The 25,301-nt window shown below is 37.2% G+C and overlaps 1 protein-coding gene and 2 pseudogenes across 1 annotated transcript; 1 reads left to right on the forward strand and 2 right to left on the reverse strand.

Moving 5' to 3' along the window:
- Window positions 1–2,356: 2,356 nt before the first annotated feature.
- LOC101672432 lies at window positions 2,357–3,544 on the reverse strand (annotated as a pseudogene).
- Window positions 3,545–17,250: 13,706 nt separating this feature from the next.
- LOC123394256 lies at window positions 17,251–18,690 on the reverse strand (annotated as a pseudogene).
- Window positions 18,691–24,086: 5,396 nt separating this feature from the next.
- LOC123394259 (olfactory receptor 52N1-like) lies at window positions 24,087–25,068 on the forward strand. Its single transcript, XM_045088013.1, is given in 2 exon segments — window positions 24,087–24,257; window positions 24,259–25,068. Coding segments are annotated over 2 exon segments (981 nt in total).
- Window positions 25,069–25,301: the final 233 nt, after the last annotated feature.

Genomic DNA, 25,301 nt, shown 5'->3' on the forward strand with positions numbered 1-25,301 from the left:
ATCTAACAGTGTATAATTTAGACAACTGTGATACTTGTCATTTCCTTCTTGCTTACTAGGATATTACTATAGACACAAAAAAATTATTTTCTGTGACGGTGTTGCTTCTTCATTTGCCACCAACCAGAGTTGGATTTGTCTATTCTGTTTTTCAATAAACACCGATTATAAATATCTTTTTTCCTTTCTCTCCCACCTTTTTCATATGCAGACACAGAGAAGAGAATAATATACAAATTCCAACACCTATACTTTTTAGCCAAGTTTGATCACTGTCTCTCTCCTTCTGAGGGAGCATTCTTCTCTTACCATGCTGCTAGTGTACAATATACAATTCCGATAAGTTACTGAAATCAAGGTCCATCCCACCCATAACCTCACCTACAGTAATTATTAGTAAAGATTTGTGGAATAAATGTATTAATATATATATATTTATCCCTCCCTTTTAATACCTACTTCCTGTCCGATTGTTTTCTATATATGCAATTTTTCTCATTATGTTGAAGATGGGTATATATCTTTCTCAATGTGGGGGTAAGCAGTTAAATGAGACAGAATGAATGTATAGGGAAAAATAGTTTTTCCCTATACAGACAGAAAATGTCTTTGTATGTTTTTATCTTTTTTGGATTCATCTATAGTGATATGTGTTGCACTCGTGTTGTCTCAGATTTTCATAGTGGTAGTAGATAGATTTCGTAGCAATACACTTTTTTTTTTCCTTTGGGCTGGCAGACATAGATATTTTAGTTCCCATCAAAGATTATGTTGTCATCCCAGATTCTAGACTTCCCACTTTGTCTAGCCTACCACACAGGCAATAGAGTCCCAACACTAAAGTCATTTGAGTAATTCCTAATTGCCTCTGTGATTTTCTTTTTTGTTTTTGAAATCTTTATTAATTAATTTATTTGACTTTAGTTTTACTCTCTATAATTTTGTAAGTATATTTAATTCAGCATTTCCATGTGTATGGAGTGTTGGGGGAATTATTCATTCTTGTTTATATTCAAACTCTTACACTGGCTAGAGATCCTCAAAATATCAACCTAATATCATGTAATAACAAATTAACATTTTTAGTGCAATGTAACTTCAGAAAACTCCATATTACATAGTGCTGTCTTCAAAATTCCAGTGGAAGAATGACATACTTTTCTAATTACTTTCAATGATGTACTTAAATGTTAATAAATATGTATTTCACATCTACCAGTTGTGGTATAAGGTTTGAATTGGCAATAAAATTATAAAACTCAAAAAGTTTTCATCCAGAGCTAGATTTCCTTAGTGTGCAGGGAATGGAAATCAATATACAAAGTATATTCAGGCTTGTTCAGTGTCCCTAAGGTGACGTGAATACAGGTTCTCAGTTCTCCATGTTTTGCTGTGTGGGAACAGGGCCTGGTTAGAGGAGACAGGGCCAATGTTTGTAACTGGCTTGATCATTATGTAAAACTTTTTTTGGCAATCAACTTCACTTTGGAGTCAAATTATAGAAGATTTTTAGGGCATCCTAGTGGTTCAGTTGGTTAAGCATCTGCCTTCAGCTCAGGTCACGATCCCAGGGTCCTGGGATCAAGCTGCGCACCGGACTCCCTGCTCAGTGGGGATTCTGCTTCTCCCTCTCTCTTTGCCTGCTGCTTCCCCTTCTTGTGCTCTCTCTTTCTCTGTCAAATAAATAAATAAATCTTTTAAAAATTATAGAATATTTTCAGCTGTGGTGACTAAGGTTGGAAAAAGAGTCTATGAAGTCACCCAAGCCTAAATGTCTATCAATTTTTCTGGTGAATTCTGTTTTTTTTTTTTTTTTTTTTTTTTTTTTTACTACCACTTTACAACCATCTATAAGACTTATTCTCTGTCTACTTCAAAAACCTCCTAAAATTATCTTCAGGAAATTGATTTAAGATTTTGTGGTTTATTCCCTTGCTATCTTTCCATCTTTTATTTAGGTAGTATTGATAGAAATACATGAAAATCATTCTCTTTGATACTGAAAATTCAACATAGCTTAGATAGATATGAGATAATTTACACAACTGAAACAAGTTATACTAAATTATGCAGCAAAAGGAATAGAGGGTTAATGAAGTCACTAAAACATGAGTGAAGGGTCTTAAGAAATAAATGCTGACACTTCTTTTTATAATGGGTTTCCTGCCACAAATGGGTGAATACCAAATATGGGATCAGGAATTTTTTTTTCTCATGTGCATCCCATTTGCAATTTGTTTCATGGGAAAAGCACATTAGGAATCTAAGCAATGCAATGACTTCCAAACAGCTTTGACATACATTGATGTGAAATTCCTTTCAAGAAAAAAAAAAATCCTCAAGTTTAGGAGACATTCTTTTTTTATTTAATCAATTTTTATCATTGATGAGTTTTATGAAAAAGAATTCAGTTATTATAGTAGATATTCAATGCATATTGTTTTCCGCAATGAACCCACTGATGTTAAAGTTATGCTCAAGAATCTCCTCTGAAACATTTCTTGTCTTTCCTTGATTTTGGATATTAACTCGTGAATTTATTTCATAACTAAGATATCTTTCTCTTTAAAAAATAACTTGATGACTCCTTCCCGGATCTGCTTGGTCTTGACTCCATAAACAATGGGGTTCAGAGTAGGAGGCAACATCAAATAGAGATTAGCAATCAGAATATGGACGTGGTGGGGAATGTTCTGTCCCCCAAAACGATGAGTAAAAATGGTGAACAGGGCTGGAACATAGGTGATGACAATAGCACATATGTGGGATGTACAGGTGCCGAAGGCTTTCTGGCGAGCATCCGCAGAGGAAACTCACCACTGCTCGCAAGATCATAGTGTAAGACACAGAAATACAAAACATATCAAAGCCCCCAATCAAGAGGGCTGCCAAGAGACCATAGATAGCGTTGACCTTGAAGTTTCCACAGGACACCTTGGCCACGGACATGTGGTCACAGTAGGTGTGGGGAATGAAGTTTCCCCGGCAGTAGGGCAGACGCTTGGTGAGGAAAGTGAATGGGAGGATGAGCAGCACACCCCTCAGGAAGGTGGCAAGACCAGCCTTGGCGATGACAGCGTTGGTGAGGATGGTGGAATAACGTAAGGGGTAGCAGATGGCGACATAGCGGTCCAGGGCCATGAGCATGAGCACCCCAGACTCCATCCCAGTCAGCGTGTGGACAAAAAACATCTGAGCCAGGCAGGCGTTGAAGTCAATCTCCTTGAGGTTGAACCAGAATATGCACAGCATGTTGGGTACAGTGGTGGTGCACAGGGTGACGTCCGTGAAGGAGAGCAGGGCCAGGAAGTAGTACATGGGCCGGTGCAGGGCGTCCTTATGGCTGATGAGGTAGATGAGCCCACAGTTCCCCAGGACAGCGATGATGTACATGAAGCAGAAGGGCAGGGCGATCCAGGTGTGTGCAGCTTCCAGGCCAGGGACACCATTCAAGATAAAGAATCCTGGGGTCAGGCTGGAGCTGTTTCCCCCCGACATAGTGGCTCATAGGAATTCTGCATTTTACATCCTTTGTTAGCAATTGCTTTCTACATAGGGGAAAAGTGGGGTTAGAAACCAGACAAGAGAGAGTGGTTTGGATAATAATACCCACAAATGTCATTAACCTTGCATTGATAAGACAGTATTTTTCCTCCCACTCTAGCAAGAGAGTCTTTGAACTATTGTACTAAAAACTATTGTATCTAAAAATAATTAAACAGTACTATTTGATGTCTCTTGTCCATTTGGATTGTCTAAATAACTATCCTCACTTTCTAAACCTCTCCTCAGCACACCTCTTCTATTCTATCACATTCTGATAAAAAGTAGTGAACTGAGCTGTAATTATCTCTTCCTCCCAAAAAGCCACTTCTATTTCTCCTCTTGGATTCTTCATGAGTTATCACTAAAATCATGTTTGTATATTTAGAGGATCACCTTGATCTGACTCATCCTTATTAGTAGGAATTTTGTTCTGCCTTGAAGATAATGAAGAAAACTATAATGAATGTAAAATTTGCCAGTAATATTCATATAACTTGCTTAAGATGATACATTGTAGATGCTCAATAAAATATATATGAATAAATGAATGTTTGAATTAGTAAGGACTTAATATCTGACATCAGTATCATGCTTTTTTACACTATGAAATTTTAAAGGAATATTTTGAGAAGAAAAAAGTACTTATACTTCTAAAATATTGGCAAGTTTTATGGAATTTCATTAAAAATGTTATTAAAGGGGTGAATTCAATCAGAAATAGCATCTTTTCCATTTGCCCTTCTGCTTTTGCACTTTTTCTTTAGTAGTTTCCTATCCATTTTCAATATAAGATTTGCATTTAAGAAGCCCTTGAAGTTCTAAGATCACTAATTGTTTATAATGTTTTAATTTAAATAGTATTTCTTTTGTAATAACTGGACAGGTTATCAGTACAAAAGATAATACTATATTTTTGGATTGCAATTTCTTGTAAACATAACAGAAAGAACTGAATGATGGTTGAAGACCGGAATTTACAGATTCAGGGATGTTTGAGAAAGCTTGAAGTCACCAAACAGTTAAAAATTTTTTTTAATCATCTGAGGAAAATAAAATGGCCCTTAAGGTCTGGATGGGCACCTTTACATGCAGCAATGCCAATGTCAAACATTCCCACCACCTGGTAGAACTACAGAGATACCTGCATTGTGACAACACGTATTACATAGCTGTGAAGATGCCAGACATAGATTCCCGTCACCTAAATAATCTGGAAACCATTGTTGTGTCCTCCCTCTGCCCAGGGTACATAGAAGTCATCATGGAAAGATGATACAAAGGAATACAAGTTACATAGGTTCACGGTCTCTGGTTCCTAAGGCGATTGTCTTATGAGAGAGTTCTCTCAGACATCTCCAGAAATGTCCCCACATGAAGGAGCCATCATTTCATAGTCCTAGACCAAAAAAATGTAAATATTACAGTCTCTGATGTCTGCCATCTTTTATGTGAACACCACATTGAAATGAATGGGTGACTGGAAAATGAGACTAAGTCCACCCAGGAAGATAGAGACCCATTACCTCTGCAGAAGTGAAAGGGAAAAACAAAGTCATTGCCTCTTGCAAATATAGCCCTTTTTAAAACCATCTGCATATTCTAGGCTATTGTATTCTTAGCCATCAATATTCTTACTTTCCTTAAAATAGCTATTTTTGAGAACTCCCCAAACTCACCTCAGTGTTTAGCACAATTCTATTCATGGCTGAGAATACTTAGGAGTTCTTCAAAATCTGGGATGGCATCTTCTTACATAGGATTTTCAGTTTCCCTGGAGAATCTCCAGCAGGATGTCCCAGGCGGACTGAGTCTCCAGAATTATATGTCTCAGAGGAATTCTCATGGAAAGAGAATAAACTTTCAGCCTGGTGGTAGCAGATCTATGTTTAGAAACTTTTGAGTAGAAAAGGAAAGAACAAAAACAAATATTAAGGCTAGTGACCACCAACCCTGGTGGAGATTAACATCATGTCAATTTTTTTTCTCTCATTACAAAAGAAATAATATCCTTAATGTGGAAAATCTGAAAACCGCAAAAAAAAAAAAAAAAAACATGAAAAAGTTGAAAAATCGCTTGTAAATCCAATACAGAGAAATAACCATTCTCAAAATATCTTCTGTACTTCATTTACTCATTTCGTAATTATTTTGTTTAATATTCTGGTTTTGTATAAATTTCAGAGTATATGGAGTTTTAAATACTTTTTTTCTTCTTTTCCCAATATTATTTTGTTAACATTTTCTTATGTCATTCTGTATACCTTGAAATCAAAATTTTCAATAGCTAAACTTCTTTCACCCAATAGTTATACCAAATTTAATTAAGTACTTCACTACTCTTGAATATTTAAATTATTTCCTCATTTTTTCTATCAAAAATAATTCTTCTATGGATATTGTAATCCATTCTGCATTACTGATTTTTCCCTCGTACAAGAATAAGATATAAGGGGGTCCTAAGTGGCTTAGTTGGTAGTATCTGACTTCAGCCGAGGTCATGATCCCAGGGTCCTGGAATTGAGCCCCACATCAGGCTCTCTGCTGGGTGGAGGGTCTGCTTCTCTCTCTGTCCCTTGCCCCACTCTTGTTTTTTCTCTCTCTCTCACTCTTTCAAATAAATAAATAAAATCTTTTTCATTTATATTTTATTTATTTGTCAGAGAGAGAGTGAGCATGCACAAGCAGGCAGAGTGTCAGGCAGAGGCAGAGAGAGAAGCAGGCTCCCCGCTGAGCAAGGAACCTGATGTGGGACTCGATCCCAGGACCCTGGGATCATGACCTGAGACAAAGGCAGTGGTTTAACAAACAGAGCCACTCAGGTGTCCCAATAAAATCTTTTTTTTTTAAAAGAAAAGAAGAAATAGAACTGTTAAGTTTGTGGGATCAAAGGCATGGATAATTTTATTTATATTTATAAGTGTTGGAAAAAATCATCTCCATAAAATTGTGTTGCTTTTCATTTCCATACAGCATTGGGGGTATTGGTTATTATATATTCTCTTTTCCCCAACTGGACTGGTAAGAATACATCTCTTTGGTATTTTAACTTCAATTAAAATTAACTTCATTTGTAGTGGTTATGAACTTTTTTTCAAGCGTTTTTTTTCAAGTGGTTCAAACGGTTTTATCAGGTGTTTTCTTCATATTTTGATTATTCATTCACCTCCTTATTCATTTTTTTCTTAGAGTTTTTATCTTATACTACTTTGAGAAAGAGTGACAGAGAGAGATGCAGAGAGAGAATGAGCAGGAGGGAGGGGCAAGAGGAGAAGGAGAGAGGGAATCCTAAGCAGACTCCATGCTGAGCATGGAGCCAGCTCGGCTTGATCTCCTGATCCTAAGATCACGCCTGGAGCCAAAACTAAGAGTTTGACACTCAACATACTGAGCCACCCAGGTGCATATCCTCCTTTCCATTTTTAGTGGAGGTGTTAGTCTGTATTTTATTGCTTTCTAGGCACCTTCAATACTAAATATAAGCCCATTTGTTGTCATAGTTTGCAAACATTTTTCCAAGAAACCATTTGGCCTTAAATTTTATTTTATGATTGACAGAAATTGAATTGCTTTCCCTTTCCTTTCTTTTATTGAGGAAAAAATCTTTCCATATTTCAACCCTTCCATGGGAAATGACATACTGAAGAAAACAAAGTTACACTACTCCATACACTCACGTCTCACCTAAAGCCTCAACTAAATGCAATTAGAGCTTAAATTCTGGTGTAAATATTTCCAGAAGTTTTTTTTTTAATATTAAGCATTTCATAAAATTTTAATGCATGAACTGTGGTGTTGATGTTGTTTTGTTTAGCTTTTTGCTTTAGCGATATTTCTAGATAAGAGTACCAGAGACCTCCCCCTTATCTGTAGTTTTGCTATCTGTTATTTTAGCTACTTGTCAACTGTGATCGAGGCAGATGACCCTCAGAAGATCAGTAGTAGCCAAACAATGTATCACTGTGTATTTTATCATCTCATATAATCACAAGAAGGGTAAGTATAGTAAAATAAGACATTTTGAGAGAGAGACCAGATTCACATAACTTTTATTACTGTAGATTGTTATAATTGTTCTCCATAATTATTATTGTTGTTAATGTCTTACTGTGCTTAATTTATAAGTTAAACCTTATCATCAGTATGCATGTATGGGAAAAAACATAGTATATATAGAGTTTGGTACTATCTATGGTTTCAGGCATCCACTGGGGCTCTTCAAACATATTTCCCTGTGGATAAGTGGGGACAACTGTCAGAGACTCTCAAATTCACTACTTGGGAAGACTTTAAATTACATAAAAATATGGTTTTGTAAAAAAAAAAATGGAATACACAGAAAATTATTTTGATATAATTTAAATAAATGCAACTATATATACTCCAAAATTACAAATGGATCTCAGTATAAATTTTCTCCTTTTAGATTTGAAATTTAGGGAAATAAGAATTGATATGAATTTTAGTTAAACGTAGAGCAGGGTTCTTAACTTGATCCCCAAATTGGTTATACTAAACTGCATCAGATCTTCTAGGGGACTTTTTAAAAAGGAAGATAATAGGGTGTCCTACAATCTATCACTTTTGCTCATAAACATTTACACTGAGTTTAGGAATCAACAGAGCTAAGCATTCTTAATAAAGTAATTTTTTATTTCCATTTTTTAGGAATTTCATTTTTATATTTAATTACATATATCAGAAGTATAAGATATGAAGCCAACATTTAACTTACATCTATTACCAATATTTTTAATATATTTCCTATTTGCTTAGCCATTCTTGTTAATAGTTTATTTTGAAAAAAAAATTGCCTCAACTTTCTGTGTCACAGAAAAAATTGTTATTCCAAAATGGAAAGGCTATGTCATTCATCTGTTTAGGACTTTTGTTCTCTCTTGTTTTTAACCCTGGAGTCTAAAAATGACTCTATGAAGTCGCTTGACTTCATAGATATATGATTTTTTTTTTTTTTTGTATGAAAGAAAGCAAAAGCAATAACCAAACAGAAAGGTAATGCATCCAGGTTCTCTGCTCGGCAGGGAGTCTGCTTCCCTTCCTCTCTCTGCCTGCCTCTCTGCCTACTTGTGATCTATCTGTCAAATAAATAAATAAAATCTTTAAAAATATATTAAATTCAAAGTTCTCATGTATGCTCATACATGCCACAAAATAATTAAGCTAATTTTGTGCAGTCTTGTTCATTTTTTATAAAACTGCTTTGAAAATAGTTTTAAGTTATTTTGAAATACAAGCTATGTCTGGTATTCATTTTAAAGAAAAGTAAATTTGTTGTTCATTGGTACTGTGAGACAGAACTTGAGGAATACTAATAGGAATATTAATATCTCCTACTTTGAAAAGGAGTTTGATTTAACTAAATTATAATCTAATCATGAGTATTTTATACCTGATACCTTGGTTCTAGAGCTAATCAAATTGTGTGAGTTTGATGTGGGAGGGCTGGGCCTTTCCACCAAGCCCATTGAGCTCTGCTCCCAACTTGGTCTCTAGGGCAGGAGAAAGAATGTGAACTGAAGTGTCTTCCACCATCTTTTTTTTGAGTCTTTTCCTTTCCTCATTTTTAGTCCTCTTCTTTCTCTCTCTCCTATGAATACTAAATAGAATTTCCTTCTATCAAGTCTACCTTATAACTAAAAAAACCCCTCCATTATTCTACCTGCTTGTTCTCATTCAGTTGTGTCTTAGTTTTCAGAGTTATGTTGTTATTTCCATGAAACCCATTTTTGAGTTTATAATGGTGAAGATGACATAAAATTAATTGGGAATTGTTACTGAAGTGCCTTAAATAAGTGTTGTTTATTAGATTTTATTTCTTCATATTTTTAAATTTATGTTTCTGGTTTTAATTTGTTGCTATTGCTGGAGTTGCCCCCCTGCACCCTCCTCCCCATAGCATAGTCCTATCAACATGATTGTATTTACATTTTAGTCTTAGTGTTTTCAGATTCATCCAATCTTGCTGTCTGTGTATCATATTCCTCTTCTATAAAATGTGGATAATCATAGCTATTCCATAGCTCTGACTTAGAAGTTCAATGTGTTACTCTATATGAATCATTATACCTGACACTATATATATAACTATAAACATTAAAAAGTATATATAAATATATATATTTTAAAATATACATATTTAAATATATATGTATATTTAAATGGAAGTTTAGGAAAAGCAATTTTGTGATCTTTTTGCTAGTATTTTATTGCTAGTATTTATTGCTTAAAGAAAATTTCTTAACTGGGGCATCTGGGTGGCTCAGTCAGTTAAACATCTGCCTTCAACTCAGGTCATGATCCCAGGGTCCTGGGATCAAGCCCCGCATCAGGCTCCCTGCTCAGCATGGAGTCTGCTTCTCCCTTTCCCACTCCTATTCCTCATCTCTCGCTGTCTCTCTCTCTGTGTCAAATAAATAAATAAAATCTTTTAAAAAAATTTTTAAAGGAGGGGGGGGAGTCAAGATGGCAGAGACATAGAAGGCTGAGACTACTTCAGCTAGCCGGAGATCAGCTAGATAGCTTATCTAAAGATTGCAAACACCTGATAATCCATCAGCAGATCGAAGAGGAGAAGAACAGAAATTCTGGAAACAGAAAAACAACCACTTTCTGAAAGGTAGGACCGGCGGAGAAGTGAATCCAAAGCGACAGAAAGATAGACCCCAGGGGGAGGGGCCGGTTCCCGGCAAGCTGCGGAGCAATGGCCCACAAAATCAGGACTTTTAAAAGTCTGTTCCGCTGAGGGACATCGCTCCAGAGGCTAAACAGGGGCGAAGCCCACGTGGGGTCAGCGTGGCTTCAGGTCCCGCAGGGTCACAGAAGGATCGGGGGTGTCTGAGTGTCACAGAGCTTGCGGGTATTGGAATGGGGAAGCCGGCTACAGAGACAGAGCCAACAGTAAGCTCACAGCTCGGTGTTACCTTGAACCTGTCGCAGGCTCGGTGAGCTCGGAGCGCGGCCGGAGGTCAGGCAGACGGGAATAACTGGGCGCTGTTCTCTGAGGGCGCACTGAGGAGTGCGGCCCTGGGCTCTCGGCTCCTCCGGGCCGGAGACCAGGAGGCCGCCATTTGTATTCCCGTCCTCTGGAACTCTACGGAAAGCGCTCAGGGAGCAAAAGCTCCTGAAAGCAAACCCAAGCGGATTACTCAGCCCGGCCCCTGATAAGGGCGGTGCAATTCCGCCTGGGGCAAAGACACTTGAGAATCACTACAACAGGCCCCTCCCCCAGAAGATCAAAAGAAATCCAGCTGAGACCAAGTTCACCTACCAAGGAGTGTGGTTTCAATACCAAGGAGAGCAGCAGAATTCCAGAGGAGGAGAAAGCAAAGCATGGAACTCATGGCTTTTTCCCTGTGATTTTTTTTAGTCTTGCAGTTAAAGTAATTTTTTTCTTTTTCATTTTTTTTTGTTTTTTTTCTCGCCTTCTGGTTCAATTTTTTTTTTAATTTTTACCTTTTTCTTTTTTAACGTTTTTTAACTAGTTTATCTAATATATATATTTTTTCTTTTTTATATTTTCTTATTTGTTTTCTTTTTTTTAATACTTTTCTTTTCCTTTTTTTTTCTTTCTTCCTTTTTGAACCTCTTTTTATCCCCTTTCTCCGCCCTCACGATTTGGGATCTCTTCTAATTTGGTTAAAGCATATTTTCCTGGGGTTGTTGCCACCCTTTTAGTATTTTACTTGCTCCTTCATATACTCTTATCTGGACAAAATGACAAGACGGAAAAATTCAACACAAAAAAAAGAACAAGAGGCAGTACCGAAGGCTAGGGACCTAATCAATACATACATTGGTAATATGTCAGATCTAGACTTCAGAATGACAATTCTCAAGGTTCTAGCCAGGCTCGAAAAAGGCATGGAAGATATTAGAGAAACCCTCTTGAGAGATATAAAAGCCCTTTCTGGAGAAATAAAAGAACTAAAATCTAACCACGTTGAAATAAAAAAAGCTATTAATGAGGTGCAATCAAAAATGGAGGCTCTCACTGCTAGGATAAATGAGGCAGAAGAAAGAATTAGTGATATAGAAGACCAAATGACAGAGAATAAAGAAGCTGAGCAAAAGAGGGACAAACAGCTACTGGACCACGAGGGGAGAATTCAAGAGATAAGTGACACCATAAGATGAAACAACATTAGAATCCTTGGGATTCCAGAAGAAGAAGAAAGAGAGAGGGAAGCAGAAGGTATACTGGAGAGAATTATTGGGGAGAATTTCCCCATTATGGCAAAGGGAATGAGCTTCAAATTTCAGGAGGTTCAGAGAACGCCCCTCAAAATCAATAAGAATAGGCCCACACCCCGTCACCTAATAGTAAAATTTACAAGTCTCAGTGACAAAGAGAAAATGCTGAAAGCAGCCCGGAAAAATAAGTCTGTAACATACAATGGTAAAAATATTAGATTGGCAGCTGACTTATCCACAGAGACCTGGCAGGCCAGAAAGAGCTGGCATGATATTTTCAGAGCACTAAACGAGAAAAACATGCAGCCAAGAATACTATATCCAGCTAGGCTATCATTGAAAATAGACGGAGAGATTAAAAGCTTCCAGGACAAACAAAAACTGAAATAATTTGCAAACACCAAACCAGCTCTACAGGAAATATTGAAAGGGGTCCTCTAAGCAAAGAGAGAGCCTACAAGTGGTAGATCAGAAAGGAACAGAGACCATATACAATAACAGTCACCTTACAGGGAATACAATGGCACTAAATTCATATCTCTCAATAGTTACCCTGAATGTGAATGGGCTAAATGCCCCTGTCAAAAGACACAGGGTATCAGAATGGATAAAAAAACAAAACCCATCTATATGTTGCCTCCAAGAAACTCATTTTAAGCCCGAAGACACCTCCAGATTTAAAGTGAGGGGGTGGAAAAGAATTTACCATGCTAATGGACATCAGAAGAAAGCAGGAGTGGCAATCCTTATATCAGATCAATTAGATTTTAAGCCAAAGACTATAATAAGAGATGAGGAAGGACACTATATCATACTCAAAAGGTCTGTCCAACAAGAAGATTTAACAATTTTAAATATCTATGCCCCCAAAGTGGGAGCAGCCAACTATATAAACCAATTAATAACAAAAACAAAGACACATCAACAATAATACAATACTAGTAGGGGACTTTAACACTCCCCTCACTGAAATGGACAGATCATCCAAGCAAAAGATCAGCAAGGAAATAAAGGCCTTACATGACACAAAGGACCAGATGGACATCACAGATATATTCAGAACATTTCATCCCAAAGCAACAGAATACACATTCTTCTCTACTGCACATGGAACATTCTCCAGAATAGATCACATCCTCGGTCCTAAATCTGGACTCAACCGGTATCAAAAGATTGGGATCATTCTATGCATATTTTCAAACCACAATGCTCTAAAGCTAGAACTCAACTACAAAAGGAAGTTTGGAAAGAACCCAAATACATGGAGACTAAACAGCATCCTCCTATGGAATGAATGGGTCAAAGAGGAAATTAAAGAAGAATTGAAAAAAATCATGGAAACAAATGATAATGAAAATACAACGGTTCAAAATCTGTGGGCACAACAAAGGCAGTCCTGAGAGGAAAATATATAGCGGTACAAGCCTTTCTCAAGAATCAAGAAAGGTCTCAGGTACACAACCTAACCCTACACCTAAAGGAGCTGGAGAAAGAACAGGAAAGAAACCCTAAGCCCAGCAGGAGAAGAGAAATCATAAAGATCAGAGCAGAAATCAATGAAATAGAAACCAAAAAAACAATAGAACAAATCAACGAAAGTAGGAGCTGGTTCTTTGAAAGAATTAATAAAATTGATAAACCCCTGGCCTGACTTATCAAAAAGAAAAGAGAAAGGACCCAAATAAATAAAATCATGAATGAAAGAGGAGAGATCACAACTAACACCAAAGAAATACAAACTATTATAAGAACATACTATGAGCAACTCTACGGCAATAAATTTGATAATCTGGAAGAAATGGATGCATTCCTAGAAACATATAAACTACCACAACTGAACCAGGAAGAAATAGAAAGCCTGAACAGACCCATAACCAGTAAGGAGATTGAAACAGTCATTAAAAAAATCTCCAAACAAAACAAAAGCCCAGGGCCAGACGGCTTCCCGGGGGGAATTCTACCAAACATTTAAAGAAGAACTAATTCCTACTCTCCTGAACTGTTCCAAAAAATAGAAATGGAAGGAAAACTTCCAAACTCATTTTATGAGGCCAGCATCACCTTGATCCCAAAACCAGACAAGGATCCCATCAAAAAAGAGAGCTATAGACCAATATCCTTGATGAACACAGATGCAAAAATACTCAACAAAATACTAGCCAATAGGATTCAACAGTACATTAAAAGGATTATTCACCACGACCAAGTGGGATTTATTCCAAGGCTGCAAGGTTGGTTCAACATCCACAAATCAGTCAATGTGATACATCACATCAATAAAAGAAAGAACAAGAACCATATGATACTCTCAATAGATGCTGAAAAAGCATTTGACAAAGTACAGCATCCCTTCCTGATCAAAACTCTTCAAAGTGTAGGGATAGAGGGCACATACCTCAATATCATCAAAGCGATCTATGAAAAACCCACCGCAAATATCATTGTCAATGGAGAAAAACTGAAAGGTTTTCTGCTAAGGTCAGGAACACGGCAGCGATGTCCATTATCACCAGTGCTATTCAACATAGTACTAGAGGTCCTAGCCTCAGCAATCAGACAACAAAAGGAAATTAAAGGCATCCAAATTGGAAAAGAAGAAGTCAAATTATCACTCTTCGCAGATGATATGATACTATATGTGGAAAACCCAAAAGACTCCACTCCAAAACTGCTAGAACTTATACAGGAATTCAGTAAAGTGTCAGGATATAAAATAAATGCACAGAAATCAGTTGCATTTCTCTACACCAACAGCAAGACAGAAGAAAGAGAAATTAAGGAGTCCATCCCATTTACAATTGCACCCAAAACCATAAGATACCTAGGAATAAACCTAACCAAAGAGGCACAGAATCTATACTCAGAAAACTATAAAGTACTCATGAAAGAAATTGAGGAACACACAAAGAAATGGAAAAATGTTCCATGCTCCTGGATTGGAAGAATAAATATTGTGAAAATGTCTATGCTACCTAAAGCAATCTACACATTTAATGCAATTCCTATCAAAGTACCATCCATCTTTTTCAAAGAAATGGAATAAATAATTCTAAAATTTATATGGAACCAGAAAAGACCTCGAATAGCCAAAGAAATATTGAAAAAGAAAGCCAACGTTGGTGGCATCACAATTCCGGACTTCAAGCTCTATTACAAAGCTGTCATCATCATGACAACATGGTACTGGCACAAAAACAGACACATAGATCAATGGAACAGAATAGAGAGCCCAGAAATAGACCCTCAACTATATGGCCAACTAATCTTCGACTAAGCAGGAAAGAATGTCCAATGGAAAAAAGACAGCCTCTTCAATAATGGTGTTGGGAAAATTGGACAGCCACATGCAGAAAAATGAAATTGGACCAATTCCTTACACCACACAAAAATAGACTCAAAATGGATGAAGGACCTCAATGTGCGATAGGAATCCATCAAAATCGTTGAGGAGAACACAGGCAGCAACCTCTTCGACCTCAGCCACAGCAACACCTTCCTAGGAACAATGCCAAAGGCAAGGGAAGCAAGGGCAAAAATGAACTATTGGGATTTCATCAAGATCAAAAGCTTTTGCACAGCAAAGGAAACAGTTAACAAATATAAAGACAACTGACAGAATAGGAGAAGATATTTGCAAACTACATATCAGATAAAGGACTAGTGTCCAGAATCTATAAAGAACTTAGCAAACTCAACACCCAAAGAACAAATAATCCAATCAAGAAATGGGCAGAGGACATGAACAGACATTTCTGCAAAGAAGACATCCAGATGGCCAACAGACACATGAAAAAGTGCTCCATATCACTCGGCATCAGGGAAATACAAATCAAAACCACAATGAAATATCACCTCACACCAGTCAGAATGGCTAAAATCAACAAGTCAGCAAATGACAGATGCTGGCGAGGATGCGGAGAAAGGGGAACCCTCCTACACTGTTGGTGGGAATGCAAGCTGGTGCAGCCACTCTGGAAAAAGCTTGGAGGTTCCTCAAAATGTTGAAAATAGAACTTCCCTATGACCCAGCAATTGCACTATTGGGTATTTACCCTAAAGATACAAACGTAGTGATCCAAAGGGGCACATGCACCCGAATGTTTATAGCAGCAATGTCCACAATAGACAATCTATGGAAAGAACCTAGATGTCCATCAACAGATGAATGGATCAAGAAGATGTGGTATATATACACAATGGAATACTATGCAGCCATCAAAGAAATGAAATCTTGCCATTTGCGACAACATGGTTGGAACTAGAGCGTATCATGCTTAGCGAAATAAGTCAAGCAAAGAAAGACAACTACCATATGATCTCCCTGATATGAGGAAGTGGTGATGCAACATGGGGGTTTAAGTGGGTAGGAGAAGAATCAATGAAACAAGATGGGATTGGGAGGGAGACAAACCATAAGTGACTCTTAATCTCACAAAACAAACTGAGGGTTGCTGGGGGGAGGGGGTTTGGGAGAAGGGGGTGGGATTATGGACATTGGGGAGGGTATGTGCTTTGGTGAGTTCTGTGAAGTGTGTAAACCTGGTGATTCACAGATCTGTACCCCTGGGGATCAAAATATATGTTTATAAAAAATAAAAAATTAAAAAAAAAATTTTTTAAAAGAAAATTTCTTAATTAAGTAAAATTTACAAAATCCAAAAACATGATTCAAGGACATAGAAATTTTGCTGATTATAAGTTCATAATTTACATCATATAGAGGTAATTTACATCATATAGAGGCATTAAAAACAGATTTTTATTCTTTTATTCTTAATGTGTAATTATATTGCAAAAATATATGATGTGATTTGTACATTTATAATGATTTCACTATATACGTAATACTGAAATATAGTTATCATATTAGCAGGTAATAAGAATATAATCTTAATATAATTAAGATTTCCACCTAACTATCTACTTGTATCCATTCCTGGTCATATTCTATTACTCCAATTACCTCTTGTGATATGCTCTTATTATTTTTCACTTTTCATTCAGTCTTCCTATTTCTGAATACCACATTTATCATTCTACTCTGTTAATTTTTTCACTGTTATCTTTTTTTTCCTCTGTTATTTCCAGAACTCTAAATAAAGTACTCCTTTCTTCACTGTCCCTGGTCACTTAACTACCCCTGTATTAAAGTCAAGTAAAGCAGTAAAGCCCAGACATCTTGATTGGAAAATTACATAGATTTTCTTTAAGTCTCCTTTCCTCTACTCATAAAACCTTTACTCAAATACCCATCAAATGTGTCCACTGTGTTTCTCAAAATTCTGCTTGATATCAACTCTAAGGGATGTTTCTCAGATTATAATGAACGTCAGTGATCATGTCTATTCCAGGTTAAATTTGTATGTACATGACTACATGGATAAGAATCCAAATAATTACTCAGGAAGAAATGAGCAGACAAGGAGAATTATTTTTTCCCAAGTTTCAAATAAATATGGAATAAAAAAGATGACAGAACTCATGGAATTCAGCACAAACCTTCTGGGGAAGGGTTTCTGACTTCCCTACAACACTTGAGACAGTTTACATAGGTGTCTTCCCCAATCTTCAGGAGTCTTTCAGCTATTTGACCTGCTTTGCTCTTTTTTATATACTCCCTCAGAGTGCCCTAGATGAAAGAGCATTAATCATTAAGAGTTCACTTCAAATTCTAGACTCCTGTTCTATGAATTCATTCTACCAGGTCTGTCCAAAATTAAACTGTGTGGAAAACACAATTGTTTCCTGTCTATTTTTTTTTTCTATCAAATTAGAGGTCTCAGGTTAAAATTTCTTTTGTGATTGTTTCATAAATATTATAACAGAATATTGACAGGTATTTTTTCCTGATGTTCATGGTTATGAATTTTGCATCTATTCTTTTCCCCTATAAGTTTTCTCTACCTTTATGCTACATGCAGAATCATATACTCTAAACTTAGCTCACACTCAAAATATCTTTCTTGCTAAAAACAATTTGATCACTCCTTCACAAATCTGCTTGGTCTTTACTCTGTAGACAATTGGATTCAGGGTAGGAGGCATTAACAGGTAAAGATTGGCTATAAAAATGTGAACATGGTGAGGTATGGTGTGTTCCCAAAATGATGAGTAAAGTCGAAGAAGGTTGGGACTAGGTAATGACAATATTACATATGAGAGATGTACAGGTGCTGAAGGATTTGCGGTGAGCATCTGAAGATGACAGACTCACTGTAGGACCGATAATCATGGTGTAAGACATGAAAATACAAAACATATCAAATCCTCCAATCAATATGGAAGCTTTGAGACCATAGATGGCATTAATCTTGATGTTGTCACAGGGCAGTTTGGCCACAGACGTAGGTCACAGTAGGTGGGGTGGAAGAGGTTGCTCCTGCAGTAGGGAAGGTACTTGACCAGGAAAGTGAATGGGATCATGAGCAACACACTTTGACTGAAGGCAGCAAACCCAAACTTGATAATTACTGTGTTGGTGAGGATGCTAGAATAGCAAAGAGGGTAGCAAATGGACACATAGTGATCCAGGGCCATAAGCATGAGCACACCAGACTCCATACCTGTCAACATGTGGATGAAAAACTTCTTCATGAGGCAGGCATTAAAGTCAATCTCTTTAAGATTGAAGCAAAAGATACATAATATATTAGGGACAAATGAAGTGAACCCACTAATATCTGTAAGAGACCACAAATCTAGAAAGTAGTACATAGGCTGATGCAGGGCCTCATCATAGCTGATGAGGTAGATGAGCCCACAGTTCCCCAGGACAGCGATGATGTTTATGAGACAGAAGGGCAGGGAGATCCAGATGTGTAACTCTTCTAGTTCAGGAATCCCATCAAGAATGAAGTATCTTGGTGTCAGGCAGGAGATGTTGGCTTCATGCATGATGGTCAATTGCAAAGCATGTTACTTTTATATCAGTAAAGACATCCTACAAAAGAAGATGGTAGTGAGGTTGGTTTCAGTCAGAGACAAAAGATGAACAAGTATTTTGCATGATCTAAACAATAAATTTAGGAAAAAAAATAATCTTTTTGTACCCACGCATTGTTATTCTATCCTACTGAGTAGTCCTGGGACTCTTATTGAAGGACAAGAATGCTAACATAGTACAAACATTATAACAGATACCTGATCTCTTTTGGTTTTATACTGTATACTCTGTCTATGTGTATGTGTTCATATTCTCAGGTGATAGTTTGATGGGCTAAAAATTACATAATAATTTACAACTTACAAATCTTGGCCATGTTCATTTTGTATTATATTTCTAATTGTCTTTTGCTGGTAAGCATGAAAGATTTTAGTATTTACATTTAACTAATGACATTGTTAAGCTCTGTGCAGTGCTCAACAGTGTAGTTCAAAACTACAAGGCAATCACCTTAAATCTGTTAGCATGGTTGTTATAAAACAAAACAGTAGATAACAAACATTGGAGAGGAGAAAAGGGAACTCTGGTGCACTATTGGTGAGAATACATATTGGTTCAGTCATGGAAAACAGCATGAAGTTACCTCAAAAAATTACAAACATAAATGCCATATGATCCAGAAATCTCACTTCCAAATATATATCTGAAGATAAAATTATTATCTCAAAGAAATATCTGTACTTCCATGTTCATTGCAGCATTAACACAACACACCAGGACATGGAAACAAGTATCTATAGATGGATGACTATATAAAGAAAATGTGGTATCTATATTGGACAGAGTATTATTCACCCATATGAAAGAGGGAAATATTGGCATTTATGACAAATGGATGGACCTTGAGGGCATTATGCTGAATGAAGTAAATCAGGCAGATCATACTGTATGATCTCACTTAAATATGGAATGTAAAAACATCAAACTCATTGAAACAGTAGAATGGTGGATGCCAGGGGGATAAGGGTAGGGAAAATTGGGAGATGTTGATCAAAGGATACAAACTTACAGTTATAAAATGAATATAAGTATTAGAGAGTCTAATGTATAGCATGGTGACTACACTTAACAATATTGTATTATACACTTGAAAGTTGCTATGAGAGTAGAGTTCTAATGTTCTCACCATAATAATAGAATGTTAACTATGTAAGGTGAAGAATGTTAAATAACAATATTGTGGCAAATATTCTGTATCAAATCATCACATTGTACACCTTAAACTTACACAATGTTATATGCCAATTATATCTCAATAGAGCTGGAAAAAAGGTACCTATAAAAAATCTAGGGGCGCCTGAGTGGCTCAGTGGGTTAAAGCCTCTGCCTTCAGCTCAGGTCATGATCCCAGGGTCCTGGGATCGAGCCCCGCATTGAGCTCTCTGCTCCGCGGGGAGCCTGTTTCCTCCTCTCTCTATGCCTGCTTCTTTGCCTACTTGTGATCTCTGAGTGTCAAATGAATAAATAAAATCTTAATAAAGAAATCTATAGCAAATATGGGGAGTGCTGTGAACTATATAAGCCTGACGATTCACAGACCTGTACTCCTGGGGATAATAATACATTATATGTTATAAAAAATTAAAAAAAATAGAAATGTTTTTCTGAACTTCAACAGTTAAAAAATGAATAAAAGTCAGCTAAACATAGTTTTAAAAACACTGTTCTGAGATGGGGCACCTGGGTGACTCAGTGGGTTAAAACCTCTGCCTTTAGCTCAGGTCATGATCCCAGGGTCCTGGGATGGAGCCCCGAATTGAGCTCTCTGCTCTGCAGGGAGCCTGTTTCCTCCTCTCTCTATGCCTGCCTCTCTGCCTACTTGTGATCTCCGTCTGTCAAATAAATAAATAAATAAATTCTTTAAAAAAAACAGTGTTCTGAGAAATATGTATCTTTAAAAAATAATTTCCCAAAATAAAATCATAAATGCATTTTTACAACTGAAAAAAAATCTAGAGCAGATATCATACATGTTGGTGAGTTAATTGATGTTAGTCCAGAATTATCTTCCCAGCAATGAATTACACTTTCCTGAACATCCCAAATGTTTATTTCAAGGTAAGTGTGGGGGGTGGGGGTGGGGGGCAGTACATTGAAAGTCCAATAAATTTTATCTACCAGCAAGCACAGGCATATTATTATAAATTATTATATGTTACTATAAGCAGTTAGCCAGGTAAGATTTATTTCAAGCAAGTGACCACTTTTTATTTCATAGTAACTGTTACAATTGCACTGCTGTGCTTTTTAAAAAAATTCAATTAGCCAGTTATAGTACATCATTAGTTTCAGATGTAGAGTTCAATAGTTTATCAGTTGCACTGCTGTGCTTTTGCATTGTAACATAAATCCGTGTTTTCACCTGATTGTTTAGAATTGGTTTCTGTATCCTAAAGGGATACAGAAAGCCCTAGTAGGGCTTCACTACGCCCAATCATCAGTAATGAAGCAAAGATATCCCTGATCACTCTTCCTGTTAAACATTGCACAAGAAGGGTGTTGTAGCTAGTTAAGAAGGCAAGAAAAAAAATGCCAAAAAATACAGGAAAGGGAGAACAAAATGTTTTTAATTCACAAAGGGATGCTAATGTTTAGATAATCCAAAGAAATTTATATAAAAATGTTAACATTAATGAGTGAATTTATCAAGAACACTAACTACAAGATCTCATCTAAAGCTCAATTTTTTAGACCAAGATTATTTAATTTTTTTCAGCAAAATATTTTTTTTTCAGTACCAATTTTGTGCATGATGTTTATTCTAAGTTTTGAAAAAAGGTAGTAGACAGGTCTGTCTCCCAAAAGATTTAATTCCAAAGTCTAAATAATTCTAGATCTGCACATGCTCTGTTTTACCTTTATTTTTGTTGTTGGTTGTTGTCTCAGACCATCTAATTATACCTCTAAAAAATATGCTTCAAAAGTGCTAGATTATGATTTGGGACAAAATAATTCCTAAGACAATTTCCAGTGGCTGAGCTGGAGTCCTTAGGACCCAGATATATCTGATTCCTAAGTCTCTTTTTTCTTACAAACACACACAGGAAATCAGCTCTCCTCTGAGACTATAGGAGAAAGATATTGTAGCAATTAAGTTTCCCCAGCTCCCAACTTTAGAATATAACACACACACACACACTACATGCACATACATGGACACACACGCGCGCGCGCACGCACGCACGCGCACACACACACACACACACACACACACAGAATAGAAAAGTCCCTCCTCCTCCACTCGCCTCCTCATGGTCTCAGTATAGGTTTTAGATCACTCTTGCAGGACCAAAAGCATCACATAGACATGAATATGACTTAATCTGTGGATATGTCTTCAGCTATGTGAGGAACTCCAGCAGCTTTCAGGGTGAGCAGATTTCTGAATTGGGGCTGCATTCTTCTTATTAAAGGAGTGGGTGCAAATTATGATAGCTGAGCTGGGAAGAGGCATAAGAGTTGTCATACATGGTTCTTCTCCTTACCTTTGGAAAAGATCCAGTGTACCCTACTATACAGATGCCTTTATATACTGGCTTATGTACTCCTTTTTCACTTTCGATAAAAATGTTAATGTTTCAGATACTGAAATATAATCCTTGTGGGGAATATTCTAAAGAGAAGTCATCAGTCCCACTGGCTGTGTAAGCTAAAGTGAGCATTTTCAAGATGCAGTGGAAAAACAAAAAAACAAAACACGTAAGAGTGAAGACAGGCTTATTCCATAGTTTTCTGTTTCTCATTCACTTTTCCTTCCAGGCAATTGCTTCCATTTTATTTCATAGTTATAGTTGAAATATTTCTAATTTAAAGTGCTTCTAGATTTCATTTCCTCAGCTTTAATATTTAAAAAAATAAAGATATAAAATTTTATAAAAGACATAGACAAGCAGAGCCAAGTTTATATAGTCTTAGATTTCAGAGACACCTGGGAAGTGGCAGGGAGGTCACCTCTCATATGTCCAGGAGGTACTACTAATGTTGGCATTGATATTTTTTATTCAAAGAGACTATTTTCCTTTCAACAGCCCTCTATAGGACTATCCTTATTTCACTACTGGCACATTTTTTTTTTTTCCTAAATTATCACATTCTAGTCTAACATAGCCCACTTCTTCAGACTTTTGCATCTTATTTACATCCATCTTATGCTCAAAACTAAGTTCCTATTTCCTCACATATACTATCACACCAAATAATATTATCCTCCTTACTATTCATAAATATATTTTGTTCATAAATATTTTCTATGGGCTTTAAAAATGTCTTGAATATCTCTCTTTTATCCTAGAAAAATTTGTTTTGGAGCTTATGCAGGCTGGGAAATATTCATTTCTATGGCTCCCTGAAATTGTGATATAGGGTGAAAAAAAAGTACTCTGTTCTAAAGAAAATGTCAGTTGTTTTAGTTTAAGATGATGAGTATCTCCATTCACGTTGGGCTAGACTCTAGAGTCCATTGGAAGAGACTCTTAGAACAACATTAATGTCTCATAAGTTACTACATTCCCAATGATTCTTCACCCACTATTTATAGTGGTAGTGACCCAAGAACAGTAATCAGGGGCCATTTGATGATGTTAATAAAGAGATTATTATGTTTTAACATTTAAGACCATTCTATGATTCTTAGTTTTCTGAATTTAAGTTTTATCCCAAACCAAAAGTGGGACATTTGTGCTAAAATTAACCCTTTTTTAAATCATTGTAAGGTTAGTCCTCTAGTAAGACTGATTACCTGAGAAAGGTGAGCCCACAAGAACCATTGAAAACTGTTAACATTTTAGAATGAAATATGTATCCCTGACTATGATGATGAGACCTTAGCCCTTAGGGCATATTTCATCAATTCTTGATCACACAGTTGGTGAGTTTGTGACCAACTTCAGCCTGGAGAATGGACTGCAAATTATGATAACAAAACCATGAAATCCTAGACACAACAAGATCCAGCACATCCACTAAAAGTCAGTTTATCTGGTCAGAGTCTAATGCTTAAGACATGGACCCAAACAGTGCATATGTCACATAGTCAACATAAAAGACCTTATCCAGTGACTGATCTACAAAAAGACAAATTAGCCATTATAAAGAAAGAAAATCCTGCTGGTCAGTTACTCTTTGAGCCTTCTCCTCCTCCTCCTTCTTCCTCTCCTCCTCCCCACCCTCCTCCCCTCCTCCTCCTCCTCTTCCTCCTCCCGCTCTTCCTCCTCCTCCTCCTTCTCTTCTTCCTCCTCCTTCTTTCTCCTTCTCTCCTCCTCCTCTCCTCTTCTCCTCCTCCTCCTCCTTCTTCTCCTCCTCCTCTCCCCTTCTTTCCTTCTCCCTTTTTTCTTTTTTCTGCTTACAGAACAATTCTATAACTGCTGTACCATGAACTTCCACAGGTGTTATGTCATTCATAAATGGCACCAGTCTAACTCCAGCTTCATTCATCTTAAATGGCATCCCTGGGCTGGAAGAAGTGCATCTGTGGATCTCCTTCCCACTGTGCACCATGTACAGCATTGCCATTACAGGGAACTTTGGCCTTATGTACCTCATTTACTCTGAAGAAGCTTTAACACAGACCTATGTACATCTTCCTAGCCCTTCTTTCCTTCACAGATGTGCTTATGTGCACCAGCACTCTTCCCAACACCCTCTGCATATTGTGGTTCAGCCTCAAGGAGATTGACTTTAAGGCTTGCCTGGCCCAGATGTTCTTTGTGCATACATTCACAGGGATGGAGTCTGGGGTGCTCATGCTTATGGCACTGGACCGCTATGTGGCCATCTGCTACCCCCTGCGCTATACTACTATCCTCACTAATGAAGTCATTGCCAAGGCTGGACTCCTCACTTTTCTTAGAGGTGTAGTACTTGTTATCCCTTTCACTTTCCTCACCAGGCGCCTGCCATACTGCAGGGGCAATGTCATACCTCACACCTACTGTGACCACATGTCTGTGGCCAAGATATCCTGTGGAAATGTTAGGATCAATGCTATCTATGGTTTGATGGTTGCCCTACTGATTGGGGGCTTTGATATCTTGTGCATCACAATCTCCTACACCATGATCCTTCGAGCAGTTGTGAGTCTCTCTTCAGCAGATGCACAGCAGAAGGCCTTCAGCACATGTACTGCCCACATCTGTGCCATTGTCATCACCTATGTTCCAGCCTTTTTCACGTTCTTTACTCACCGGTTGGGGTGTGGGGGGGGGGGACACACTATTCCTCCACACATACACATTATTATGGCTAATCTGTATCTGCTGATGCCTCCCACAATGAACCCTATTGTGTATGGGGTGAAAACTAAGCAGATACAAAAAAGTGTCATTAGATTCTTGCTTAAGGGAAAAAAGAAAATTCTCATAAAATTTAAGTAGAGTTTTTCTGAGACGTTAGAATTCTCTTAGCCAGGTTGAGATCAGCAAGACTGTAGGGAACTCTCCAAATGAAAGCAGGTATCTGGCCACAGGAAAGTTCCATGGGACTTTTTAATTCTTCTACCTCTCTTTAATGGGTATCACAATGCCCATTAGGCAGAGACTTTTCTCTCCTGAAATCCCATGTTCTTCAAAGACTTTTTTTTGAATGAACACACAGGGAGAGCAGCAGA

The sequence above is a fragment of the Mustela putorius genome, unplaced genomic scaffold (genome assembly GCF_011764305.1).
Source record: "Mustela putorius furo isolate JIRA1106 unplaced genomic scaffold, ASM1176430v1.1 tig00002088_pilon_pilon_pilon, whole genome shotgun sequence".
Classification (NCBI taxonomy): domain Eukaryota; kingdom Metazoa; phylum Chordata; class Mammalia; order Carnivora; family Mustelidae; genus Mustela; species Mustela putorius.